At 42.9% G+C, this 11,688-nt stretch overlaps 1 protein-coding gene across 4 annotated transcripts; it reads right to left on the bottom strand.

Moving 5' to 3' along the window:
• Positions 1-836: 836 nt before the first annotated feature.
• On the bottom strand, positions 837-10,619 carry LOC139920488 (tropomyosin alpha-1 chain-like). 4 transcript variants are annotated; one of them, XM_071910506.2, is made up of 10 exons: positions 10,413-10,619; positions 9,768-9,893; positions 7,744-7,877; positions 6,722-6,839; positions 6,181-6,251; positions 5,852-5,927; positions 5,635-5,697; positions 5,233-5,302; positions 4,421-4,499; positions 3,709-3,944 (listed from the first exon to the last, which is right to left on the bottom strand). In XM_071910506.2, exons 1-10 carry the CDS (start codon positions 10,524-10,526, stop codon positions 3,941-3,943), a joined length of 855 nt encoding a protein of 284 aa, XP_071766607.1. In that variant the 5' UTR covers positions 10,527-10,619; the 3' UTR covers positions 3,709-3,940. The 4 variants fall into 4 exon arrangements, with proteins under 4 accessions (XP_071766611.1, XP_071766608.1, XP_071766607.1 ...); XM_071910507.2 differs by lacking the exons at positions 3,709-3,944; positions 4,421-4,499 and adding an exon at positions 842-1,053; XM_071910508.2 differs by lacking the exons at positions 9,768-9,893; positions 10,413-10,619 and adding an exon at positions 8,523-8,738.
• Between the last annotated feature and the right edge of the window lie 1,069 nt (positions 10,620-11,688).

The raw sequence follows: 11,688 nt of genomic DNA, 5'->3' as shown, positions 1-11,688 counted from the left end.
AAGTCAAGCTTTCAGAATAAATTATACTTGATCTAACCCTTTATTAATGTTCTTTACATTTCCAAGATAAAACGGGGAGAGAGAAAATCCAACAAATCTTAATTTTCAAAAAACATTTCAAAGACAGAAAAGTGAGTACAGTGCACCAACATTTCTTTCACTTAGCCAGGACACAATACAGTACATTCATGCAATTGTCCTAAGCACCTCTTACTTGATAAATTATAAGTGTATAATAATCACTGAAGCTCAGGTACATTTTTACAGTTAATACAGGAGAAACAATGACACACAAGCAAGTTACAAAAGTACAAACAATAAAACTCCCTTTTATATAACCTTGGCTGAAATTATGGCTTTGTTCACAATGGATATGTGCAGTATAGTTTCCCCCCCCCCCCCCCCCAAAAAAAGTGCAAAGTCTCCCAACATATACATTTAAACTTATCAAAAGATATACAGTGAAAATCAATTGCCCTTTGATGACAGTGTATAAAGGAAACGGCATAAATTAACAGTAGCTCACCAAAGCTATGTTTGTGCTACCTCGTGCAGAGCTTGATCCCTCAGGGTGACGAGGTCAGTGAAGATGCGTAAACACAACGCCCCATATTATCCCACCAATGGGGTCTGGCTGCAGACCTCCAGCGTCAGGCCCCTCTCTGGCTGCTCCAGCAGCAGGACCCCGTCACGTGATCCGGGGCCTGCTGCAAGAGGTGGAAGTGACGTTGATTTTTGAAACTATGAATGTGAAGGTAGTACAAGGACTTTCAGCATCTAAGTTTATTTAAAATCGACAACAATATTTAAAACAAATCCACCTCTTGCAACAGGCCACGTGACAGGGTCCTGCTGCTGGAGCAGCTGGAGACGGGCCCATCGCTGGAGGTCTGCAGCCACCAGCCATAGACGGGAGCGACCCATACAGCTTCAGAGCACATGGGGCAACGTGGGGAGACGGGGAGCGGTGTCAAATGTTACACACCTCCATAAGAGTCTGATCCAGCATCTGCTTTACGCTCAGGTTCTCTTCTTTAGCACGTGAGAGTTTATCTGTTAATATAGCATTGCACCGGTTAAGATCATAAAAACAGACAGCAGTAAGATACACAGAATATGAACAGACAAAGCTTTAACAGCATAAATAAATGAGCCACAAGTGCTGGGCTACTGATTGCACGAGCGTTATATAATGAGGGTGAGAAGTGTGGCCTTTCTGTAAATTCTTTGATAACTGAAGTCAGCAGTCTTTTGGTAAGCAGTAAAGCACATATACTCAACCCTGTTGTACATTCTGAGCCAATTTCACAAACACAGGCTAGGCTACTATTATCCTGTGTCAGAAAACAGTATCCAATTTCCTTCAACATGTAGACAATCTTTCCATCGTACTATAGACAGTGTTCTTAAGTTATAGCCAGGGCTGTAGTCAAGACCACATCAGCTGGGGTTTAAGACAATAAAATGGGCCTTAGCCGGGTCTCAGAGCCAACATGGTCCTCTACTGGCTCCTGGGTCAACAACAGCTCCAACTGCTACTCACCACCTATCAAGTCCTACACCCCTTCAGGCAGCTTCAGATCAGTCAATGAAAATCTAACCTCCAAGACAAGGACCAAGCACTGAATCTAGAGTGTCGATTCAACCCCAAATTAAGAGACCTCTCTGTAAAACGCTCTCCCTTCACATCCCACTAATTTACTCCCTGCACATCTTTCATCCTGCCACTTCCATGCCATGTCTTTGTATTATGTTTTATAATTTTTTTGCCAAATGTCAAGTGTCTGAGAATTACAAAAATGCTATACATTTTGAAGTTGTACTCCTATTGCTATTACAACAAGACAAAGTCAAATGTTTGCCATAAATATCAAAATAATGGGTAGATTTGTCAGAACTTGTCATGATAAATGTTACTCAGTGCTTATCAGCACAGTGTAACATTACTCAGAACAATGAAAAGAGTGCATTTTGTGATTTTCACCTTATAATTTGGAGATAAGATCTGCGTTATTTTTGTTGAGACTTTGTAGTATTATCATATCCAACCACAAAGTATGATAGTAAAGCTGATATTGAGACGTTTCAAACTGGATTGATGTACTACAGCCCTGACGATAACCTGAGAAAACAAGACTAACAGCCCCAGCGAATTTTCGTTCCTACCAGGAATCGAACTCGGGTCTCCCGATTGAGAGGCTGCAGTCTGTCTGTGGCGCACTTTCACCCACGTGACCCATAAAGTGGTGAACAGAGCAACTGACCGAGCGGTCCATAGAGCCCCTGCTGTCGTGGGGCTAAAAATCAGTCAAATCCAATTCTTTTTGTAACCTGAGTCTGTGTGACCTTCCATTTTTTACCTGCAGTTTGAGCATGCAATACATAATGTGAGAATCTTACATTTCTGTTTGTTGAAAGTATTACTTGGTTTAAGTTTGGTGTCGCAGACACAGTAACCTGTATTCTTAAATCACAGCATTAGACAAATGTCTGTGGTCTTTTGTATTTCAGCATAATAAGAAGCATCCAAGAGCCCGTCATAGTTTAAGCCTCATTTAAGGCTACTCTCAGTTCATTGGTCAGAAGACGGTTTTTCTCAAGCTGCTTGTATAGATGGTCTTGACAGTCAGAAAGCAGATAAGAGAAATGGAAAAGAGACAGAAGACAAGTTAGTACAAAAGTTAGTACAGAAGTTAGTATAAAAGACAGAGAGCTACTGTTGTTTTCAAATATCACAAAACTGTCAGTCTCTCGTACTGAAACTATTGAACTGCTCACCTCATAAAAATAAAACTAAACACTAAAGCAGTACTTCACTTTGATATAACATGCTCTTCTTTGTCATATGCATCTCCATGAGAGCTCATGAACTGTCACCAAGAAGCCTATTGGCTGTCCTGGTCACCCATAGAAGTGTTACTCACTCATTATTGCTTTTGTTAGTCAGAAAAATCACATTTCCTTGTAACACATACACAAATTAGAGTAGGGCAAAAGAGATTCTGTTCCATCTACCTTGTTTTCTTTTATCAGAAGTAAATTTTGCCAGAGACGTTGAAGGTAGTCTGAAATAAGCCTGAACATTGGTGGCGAATGCATATTCCAGGTTCAGCCAATGTCAGAGGTTCTCTGTTCAGGTGAGGTGAGCATGCTGGGAAACCGAAGTGAAACGGCTCTTTCCGAAGCACACTAGTCTCAGAGCACTTCCTCTCTATGATATTTCTTTAAAACAAAGCCTAGACCCTAAAGATCTTTGCCACGATGTTGCCAACGTGTGCTCAACAGTAGAGTTTGAAAACACTCAACTATTCTCTACTCTGACCTGGCAACTCAAATACACAAACAGCACGTTTCATTAGAAACTATTATTAATGAGTGAATAAATTGGGTAACAAAGCACACAACCTGTCATGACTGTCAGATTACTTTCTTATTTTCTTCTAAGTTCCAGAGGAAGCCTTTTGCGTTTTGTGATATGATCAATAGGTTGTTGAATGTAAACAGACTAAATCATAGCTTCAGCACCAAACTACTTGACATTATACCAAAACAACAGTCCTCCCAAACAGAAAATGGAACATATCGGATGGAAGAGGAGCTTCAGAGTTTATTCAAAAGCTACTCGACAAAATAAATTAAAAACACAGAAGACAAAAATCAAAAGACAGGACAAAATGGAAATGAAGAAACGTTGCAGGAGAAAAGGGGAAGGGCTGACATAGATGGAAGAATGTTTATTTTACAGACAGCAATACGGCTCAAAGTTCTGTACAAGAGATGGACTAATGGGTGGCGGCAGCGCTGGCCCAACGTCCAGCAGTGGCGCGGCAGTAAAGAAACGCGGAAACAGGGGAGACAGAAAGTTGGGCAGCGCTGCACAGGAGAGAGATGATGCCGCTCAACCGGCGGGTGACGTCTGGGATGAAGGGGTGGAAAACATTTAGCTGTGAAAAGGAAAGAGGGGAGAAACAGAAAAGTGTTGGAGGGAGGCAGGAAGGAAGGATGGAAGGCAAATGGCATGCAGAATCTAAAGACAATCAAAAGAGATGCAGCAGGACTAAGCCAGATAAGATAAAGAATGACTGAAACTGATGCAGAAATGTGGATTTCTTGAACTGGCTGTGTGGTGAGAAATTACAAAGAAAAACTTAAATACTACAAAATTCTGTTAGTTACCAAGCCAAGAAGTTTATGAAATCTAGCCAGAGGGATACAAATATCTACAAAACACCTTTAGCTCACACATCAAACAGTGTTAGATTAGCAGTAAACTGGGATAAAAAAAAATCCACCCAACATAGATGAAGCACTATGAATCACTGCACTCATGCCACAAGAGGGAGCTATTGTATGGTAGTGAGTGGGGTTAGGAGTGTTTAGGGCTAAAGCACAGGGCAGACACAAGCAGGTGGTGAATTACATGGAAGTCATGTCGTTGAGGGCGTGGTCCAGCTCCTCGCTGATGGCCTTGTACTTCAGTTTCTGGGCATACAGCTCATCTATTGTGTGGTTGTACGTGAGCGGAGGAGGGGAGAAATTACGTAGAGTGGGAGTGAAGGAGGGATGGCGAAGAATTTGACAAGAAAACACACAAGAAGAGATAACAGAAAAGAAAAATAAATAAGGATCGTCAGAGAGCAGAAGTCAAAAAGGAAAAACCGAATAGAGAAACTGAAAACAGCAGGACAGAAATAGGAAGGGCGCATGCGACAGCTGCTGATGCTGTGTCACATTCCCGAGGAGTCACCGAGAAACGGCCTCACATGTTCCATGACCCCCTAAGAACTCCTTGGGACTATCTGGCCTCCTGCAGCCGCTGCACCAGAATGTCTAACAACATCACGGTGAGGAATGCCGTTGCCAACTTTAATAATATCACATTGGGCCTCTGTGGATCACTGCCTGTGCATAGTGTTTTTTTTCTCCGGTATACAACTGACGGTGCAGATATTTGTCCTGGGGGCTATTTCAACACCCTGCTGACTGGATAAATAACGGAACACGGCACAGAAGTTTACAAAAGAGGTCATCTGATGTCCTCTTTTGTGATCAACCCTTTGTGAGAAAATACACAAAACTAGTACGCGTGAAAGTAATAGAGGACTTTGGGAGGAGAACTGAGTTGCAAGGTCAAATAGTAACAACTGCACTGAAGCAAACACTCCCCCTACATCTACAAAATGTGAAAACAAATTTTGTCAATGTATAAAACCAAGTGGAAAAGATTCATACCCTCGAGGTCGTCGATGGTCTTCTCAAGCTTGGCGACTGATCTCTCAGCGAACTCAGCACGAGTCTCAGCCTGAGAAGAGGTACAGAGTCAAACATTAGCGTTTCCCCATCATGACGTTTACATTACAAGAATTTAGCTAAAAACACTCCTATCCAGATATTTTGGATATAGTTCTGAAGTGCTGTGAAGAAAATCTAAGAATAAGCTAGAATAAAGGCCGCACATAAGTCAACATTCTTATACTTATTACAACTAACAAGTCAAGATTCATCAGTCACCATAGTTTCAAAGGAGCCTAGCAATAAAGACATACAAAGGAGAGCAATACAACAAGGATTTGTTGTTTTGTTTTTTTTAATAACGATGAACTAGAAGTGATGAATGATAACTCTATAACTCACCTCCTTCAGCTTGTCTGTCAGGACCTTGATCTCCTCCTCATACTTGTCCTCCTTCTGTGAGTACTGTAGTTGCACAGAAGAGCCCATGTTAGGCAACCATCATTACAATGTTGACAGCAATTACATGAGACAGTTTCAGAGCAACATTAAACCAACCATTTTCTAGGGCTTTTACTGTGGATTGTTTGGCATCAATCTTGTTGATCAGACATCTTACCTTCTCTGCCTGGGCCTCCAGAGACTTCAGGTTGTTGGTCACGGTTTTCAGCTCCTCCTCAAGCTCAGAGCATTTTCTGGTGTTTTAGGTTTGGTTGAACAAGCAGGGACATGTGCAGATGAAGATGCCGAAGATGGACAGACAGAGACAGGTGAGACAAAACAGAAAATTATGAAAGGGTTTGTCATAAAATGCTCTGGATGTTTATATACATTTATGCATTATTTAACCATACGAGTTGACAAAGAAAGTACTGTCATCTAAAGCAATGACTTGGAGGAATAGTTGAAGGGGAAAGGGAGGAGAGACAAATGGAAGGGCGTCGTTACCCCTCAGACAGCTCAGCACGTTCCTCTGTACGTTCCAGATCACTCTCAATGATCACCAGCTTACGGGCCACCTGGAGTCACAACATACAAGGTTTAGACTCACTCTAGCTTCATACGTCGATACACCATCAGACACAATGTCAGTCATCTATGGAGTCTTTAAAAGTGGCAACAATATCATCTGTGTGTTTTAGTTGAAAAATGCAGTTGTGGATCCAATTTGCTTTTTACTCCTCAGTCAAAGTGAGAGACCCGGTGCAGGTTGAAACCAGTGGGTTACTTTCCACTCTTGCCAATTTGTGCTCCCAACTGAATTAAACCCAATTGAATTAAACCCAAAAGTGGGATGTGCAATGCCTGCCAAAAAATGGCCGCTGATGACAGCTGTGACATTAGATGAAAGCAAAGGAATCCAGTGAATTTTAACCTAAAATGTGCCTGTGTGGACCCGATATCTACATTTGGATGATTCTACACACAATCTGTGATGAACCCTATTGGTGCCGAAGTTCAGAGTGCGGTGGGCAGCTGGGAAACTTGCCTCCTCGTATTTGCGGTCAGCCTCCTCAGCAATGTGTTTGGCCTCCTTCAGCTGGATCTCCTGCAGCTCCATCTTCTCCTCATCCTTCATTGCCCTGTTCTCAATAACCTTCATGCCTCTGGAGGAGAGAAAATCAAAGGGTGAATAAGTCGTGAGAGCTACACATCACAGATCACAACAGGCAGCCAGTACGTTTAGTAGTGGGGTGTTGGGGATGTTGCCCTTTGTAACTGACCCGAGATCAGTGGTCCATTTTACAATTTCCCCACCAAGGATTAAGCTTAGGAAACCTAGCTCAAGGGCAAGTTCACCACAGAGCACATGGCTCCTAGTGATGACTTTGTATGGATGGTTTCTATACAAAAGGCATGGTGCCATTGTAGGAGGACTGACTTGCACATAATGATTTGCATTACTATCTGGACAAAATAATGGAGGAGGGAAACCACTTACATTACAAGCGTTTCCCTCCACCCATTATTTTGCTTATTATTTTGGCCAATTTGGGAGCCTTGTTTTCCAGTTTTTTTACCCATTACTATCTGGACAAAATGGTTGGTTATACTTGACATGCATTGCATCATATCAAGGTGGGCAGCATTATGTGTGATGACTGCATGTGACAGCTAGTGGTCTTGTGTGAATACATAGGTAGAGCATGGCACAAACAATGCCATGTACTGACCGCCCCATACTGCAAAATGCATGCACTCATGGCACTAGAAGACACAATTCTTGATTTGAAGAGTTCGGTGTTTGTTATTCTTCACAGCACCAAATAAAATAATATGTGAGGTGACGGGGATCTAAAACCACAGAAAATATGTAGTCGTTCATATGTTGGGACAGTCCAAACTTTTTTGTGTGATTCCAAAACTTATCATGACCTGGAAATGACCAAATTCATCTTCCATACATTTCCAGACCTGTGTAGGAAGGAGCCCTGCACAGGGCTAACAGAGCGGCATACCCATGAGTGTGCCAAGAAAGTGGTGAATGTTGTCCAGTGGCACGGTACCCACCTCTCACTCTCATCAGCAGCCTTCTCAGCCTCCTCCAGCTTGGTCAGGGCTGTGGCCAGACGTTCCTGAGCGCGATCCAACTCCTCCTCAACCAGCTGGATACGTCTGTTCAGGGAAGCGACATCACCCTCAGCCTGGCAGAGCACAAAGACAAGACGTCACAGTCAAACAGAGTCATGGGCTGAGCCTAAACATAGGCTATGTACATTTTCACACCATACAGCGATTGCATTTCTTTTATTCACAATTTTTAAACCCACCGCTTGTTGTTAACAGTACATTTAAGGGAATGTAAGGGAGAACATTTTACTGCCTCCTGCTCAATCTGAGTGTCAGACCGACCATTTCCTGTTTTATATTGATTCAGTTAACTTGTCTCATAAACAAATTGGCTACAGAAGCATGGCTACAATTATGAATTTTACAGCTGACCTATCCTCAAACGAGCTGCTTATTTGCCTAAGTGAATATTACACAGGAGTGTGATTTATTCTAGTGGACCGCTGGTACTGCGGTAGTCTAATCGTTACACGGTTGTTTGTTTATTCGGGGCGTGACGCGCCCTATTGGGCGGTGTCCTTTCATCTATCCATCGTTTCACGCGCGTCACACGACGGGATAATTTCAAAAAGGCAAACACATCCCATTTATACCACATTGATATCAGGCCGTATGCCGTCGCTGTCTGGGCCTAGCAGCCACGCTTCTTGACCAGCTTTGCACTTAATGCCGTCGGCAGACTGTGGGCTAATTGCCTTAAATCATTAGCAGCGGCTTACTGATTCCCTCGCGCTCCTCTCCAGACCGAGCTCTCGCTGTATGCTCGATGCCCGTTCCTCCGCTACATCGGCCTGCTCCTGCAACGACTTGATTTTCTTCTTGACAGCTTCCAGAGATGTTCCACCGGCCATTTTTCTGCCCGCTGTCTCGCTGTTTCCTAAAAGCTGTGCACAGGCTGCCTCAAGACGCACAGTAGCCACACGGAGCTCGAGAGATGCGGCGCGTTTGATCTCTGCCCCGGTGCCTTTAATCAACCGCTGATGAGGATTGGGACGTGCCAGCAGACACCGGAAGTAACTGATTTTATACTGATTTTATCACCAGAAAAAGAAACAATAAATTCTGTCCGTTTGTGATGTTCTTTCAAATGCATTGTATGTCATTTTTTTATTATTATTATTATTTTTTTTACCTTTTTGGAAGTTTTATAACCATGCAATTTATGAGTGCATCCCCTACTGGTAAACTGAGAGAAGCACCTGGTACCTTGGCCATCAAAATCTTTTCACACATTTCTACACATTTACTAATTAGAGATGTACAAAATATATTTTACTTTCCTGCACTAGTGGCCTTAAATGACAACTGTTTGTACATAATTATTAATTAAAAATCCAAAAATTTAGACTTATTGTCATTATTATTATTATTTATTATTATCATTATTATTATTATTATTATTATTATTGTTGTTGTTGTTGTTGTTATTTATTCATCTTCTCTTTTTATTGACTCCCAGTCTAAGGCATCATTAAGGAGCCATCAATTAGGCTAAATTGATTGAATTCAGTGCAGACCAAAACTGCTAGGCTAATTTTATCTGTGTTGAATGTAACTGTAAAGTGTCAACTGAAACCAGCATGGGGCTGGTCAACCACAAATCTTCAAGTGTCTATAAAATACTCGACTGAAACTCTACACTGGCCCTCAGATTCGCCCAAATGGTTGCGAGACTCCACTGGTAAGCCAGTGAGCTGTCACGTTACCATATACAGCACACAAGCTAAATTTAACTATCTCCATCCTGTCCCATTGTAGACCTTGTGTGATTGACTATACCATAACCTAATCAATCATGACAGGCAAAATGTGCTTCGTGATTGATATGGATAGGTAATATTATCTGGTATTAGTTTCCTTTCCAGGATGGTGGTTCAAGGTGAAACATTAAGGGTCCCCCCACTGCCCCGCTCTTCAACAGTCGCGCCCCTGTGGAGCTTTTTGTGAGTCTGCCCCAAACTCACATCTGCGGCTTTCTTTTCAGCGAGCTCCAGTTTCTCCTGGGCATCCTTAAGGGCCTCGGAGTACTTGTCCAACTCATCCTCAGTTGCCTTCAGCTTCTTCTGCAGTGCTACCAGGTCATCCTCGAGCTGGATGAGGAGCAGGATTCAAGTTGGCGAGGCACAGTGGATACAGAGAAACAAGAGATGAGAAGAGATTTAGTTACATGCAGAAGACAGAACACATCATTACCATTTGTCATCAACAGTCACCACACTGGAGGAAATAATGACACCTCATAGTTTCTGAAATGAATCCCTTGGTGAGGTGTGAAAATATTAGATGATGATCTAAATATTTTGCTACATAATAAATACACTGTACATGAACCAAATAGAGACAATTATTCTACAGTATAAATGACATGCAATCCAACACCATATGACCAAGGATACATTTTGTATATAAAGTAATGTAACTCCCAAAAGCAAATTTATTCCGAATACGATAAAAACATTTTAATCTAAATTGATCCCCTCTATCCTCTTAAAAAAACACTAAATAAATAAACAAATCCACAAGGTGAGGAGACACATGCAGCGCCAGGCGCACTGCGCCGCTGGCACCGGTGCGTCAGAGTACAAGAGAGCGACTTTCTGGATGCCGACCTGTTTGCTCCTGTCCTCCGCTGCCTTCTTGTCTCCCTCTGCCTGCTCGGCTCTGTCCAAGGCGTTCTCCTTGTCGAGCTTGAGCATCTGCATCTTCTTCTTGATGGCATCCATGGCTGCTTAGTGTCGGGGGTGGCCGCGCCAACGACAAACAAATAAGACACTGAATGAAAAAGGGCGAGAGGCTTCGAGCGTCTGAACCACACTGAACGCCAAGCTGGAGTGCGAGCTCGCCCCGGCTGTAGTGAGTCAAATATGTACTTTGGCTGAGGAGTTACTAGATCCGCTTGGATACCCAATACTTTTTTGGAAGCAACTCCAGCTGCTCGCCAACGTGGGCCCAGTCTTTTTTCTGGATCTCTTCAGTGATTCGCTCTTCCAAGACATTTGACCGCTTGTATGACTATACATGGGGTATGGGGCGTCAAGGAGGCATCCCTCCCCTCACACACACACACACACACACACACACACACACACACACACACACACACACACACCAAGACGTCTGTTCCTATTTCTAAACACCCCCTCAACGACAGGCAGGAACTAGAGGGTCGGGACTCAAGGAGGTAGAGAGTCCTCTTCTGAAGTGGGTTAGGGGAGAGAAACATACTGATAATAATGACCTAATTTTCACCCTGAAAGCTTCAATCAAAACATTTCATTTTGGAAGCCTAAAAAACTAAATGTAAGCAAAAAACAAATTAGAAATAAGTTGATTATGATGCTTTAAATTTACACCCACTGTACATTTTCACGCCTATCAGTGCCAAAGGAAAGGATTGGGGATATAGTTCAATGAATAGGCTAATACCTCATCTACACAATCCTATCCATAGTTCTACTGAGATCAACACCAGACAGAGTGGTCACAACACTCTGGTCTCCATCCATCAGAGATATTCATACAAAGCTAATATATCTGATTGGATAAGCTCCTGTGAAAGTTGCTCTCCCTCTGAGGGGTGTCATATTAGCCTATATGGGTCTTCCAGCACAGTAAGGGCTAAAGGATCATGTCAGCGGGTTCCTCACGGCATTGTTCCAGCCTCTGAGGAGCCGTCAGATAGGCTTTACCATCGTGTAGAGGTATATCATCAAGCATGAGCTAATAACTGCCTGAGAGTAATATCTCAAATGGGCCACAGTGAAAGATACGCAAGCTTTGGCATTTCAGCAATCCCCCACACCGCACCCCTGCACCCCCGCACTCTCCCTCTGTAATAGTCCACAGAGCTGCCAGCTCGCAGCTGTCGCACAAGACCTGTGGTCA

Source organism: Centroberyx gerrardi, chromosome 1 (genome assembly GCF_048128805.1).
Source record: "Centroberyx gerrardi isolate f3 chromosome 1, fCenGer3.hap1.cur.20231027, whole genome shotgun sequence".
Classification (NCBI taxonomy): Eukaryota; Metazoa; Chordata; class Actinopteri; order Beryciformes; family Berycidae; genus Centroberyx; species Centroberyx gerrardi.
The sequence above is the reverse complement of the archived record's forward strand: the minus strand, read 5'-3'. Positions and strand labels throughout refer to the sequence as shown.

Excerpts from the sequence above, each read along its gene's own strand:
- LOC139920488 (XM_071910507.2), bottom strand. The coding sequence starts at position 10,526 with ATGGATGCCATCAAGAAGAAGATGCAGATGCTCAAGCTCGACAAGGAG. Across the intron at positions 5,928-6,180 it reads CGTGCTGAGCTGTCTGAGGG|AAAATGCTCTGAGCTTGAGG; the intron begins GTAACGACGCCC and ends CTAAAACACCAG. Across the intron at positions 1,054-5,232 it reads GACCATCGACGACCTCGAGG|ATAAACTCTCACGTGCTAAA; the intron begins GTATGAATCTTT and ends CTATATTAACAG.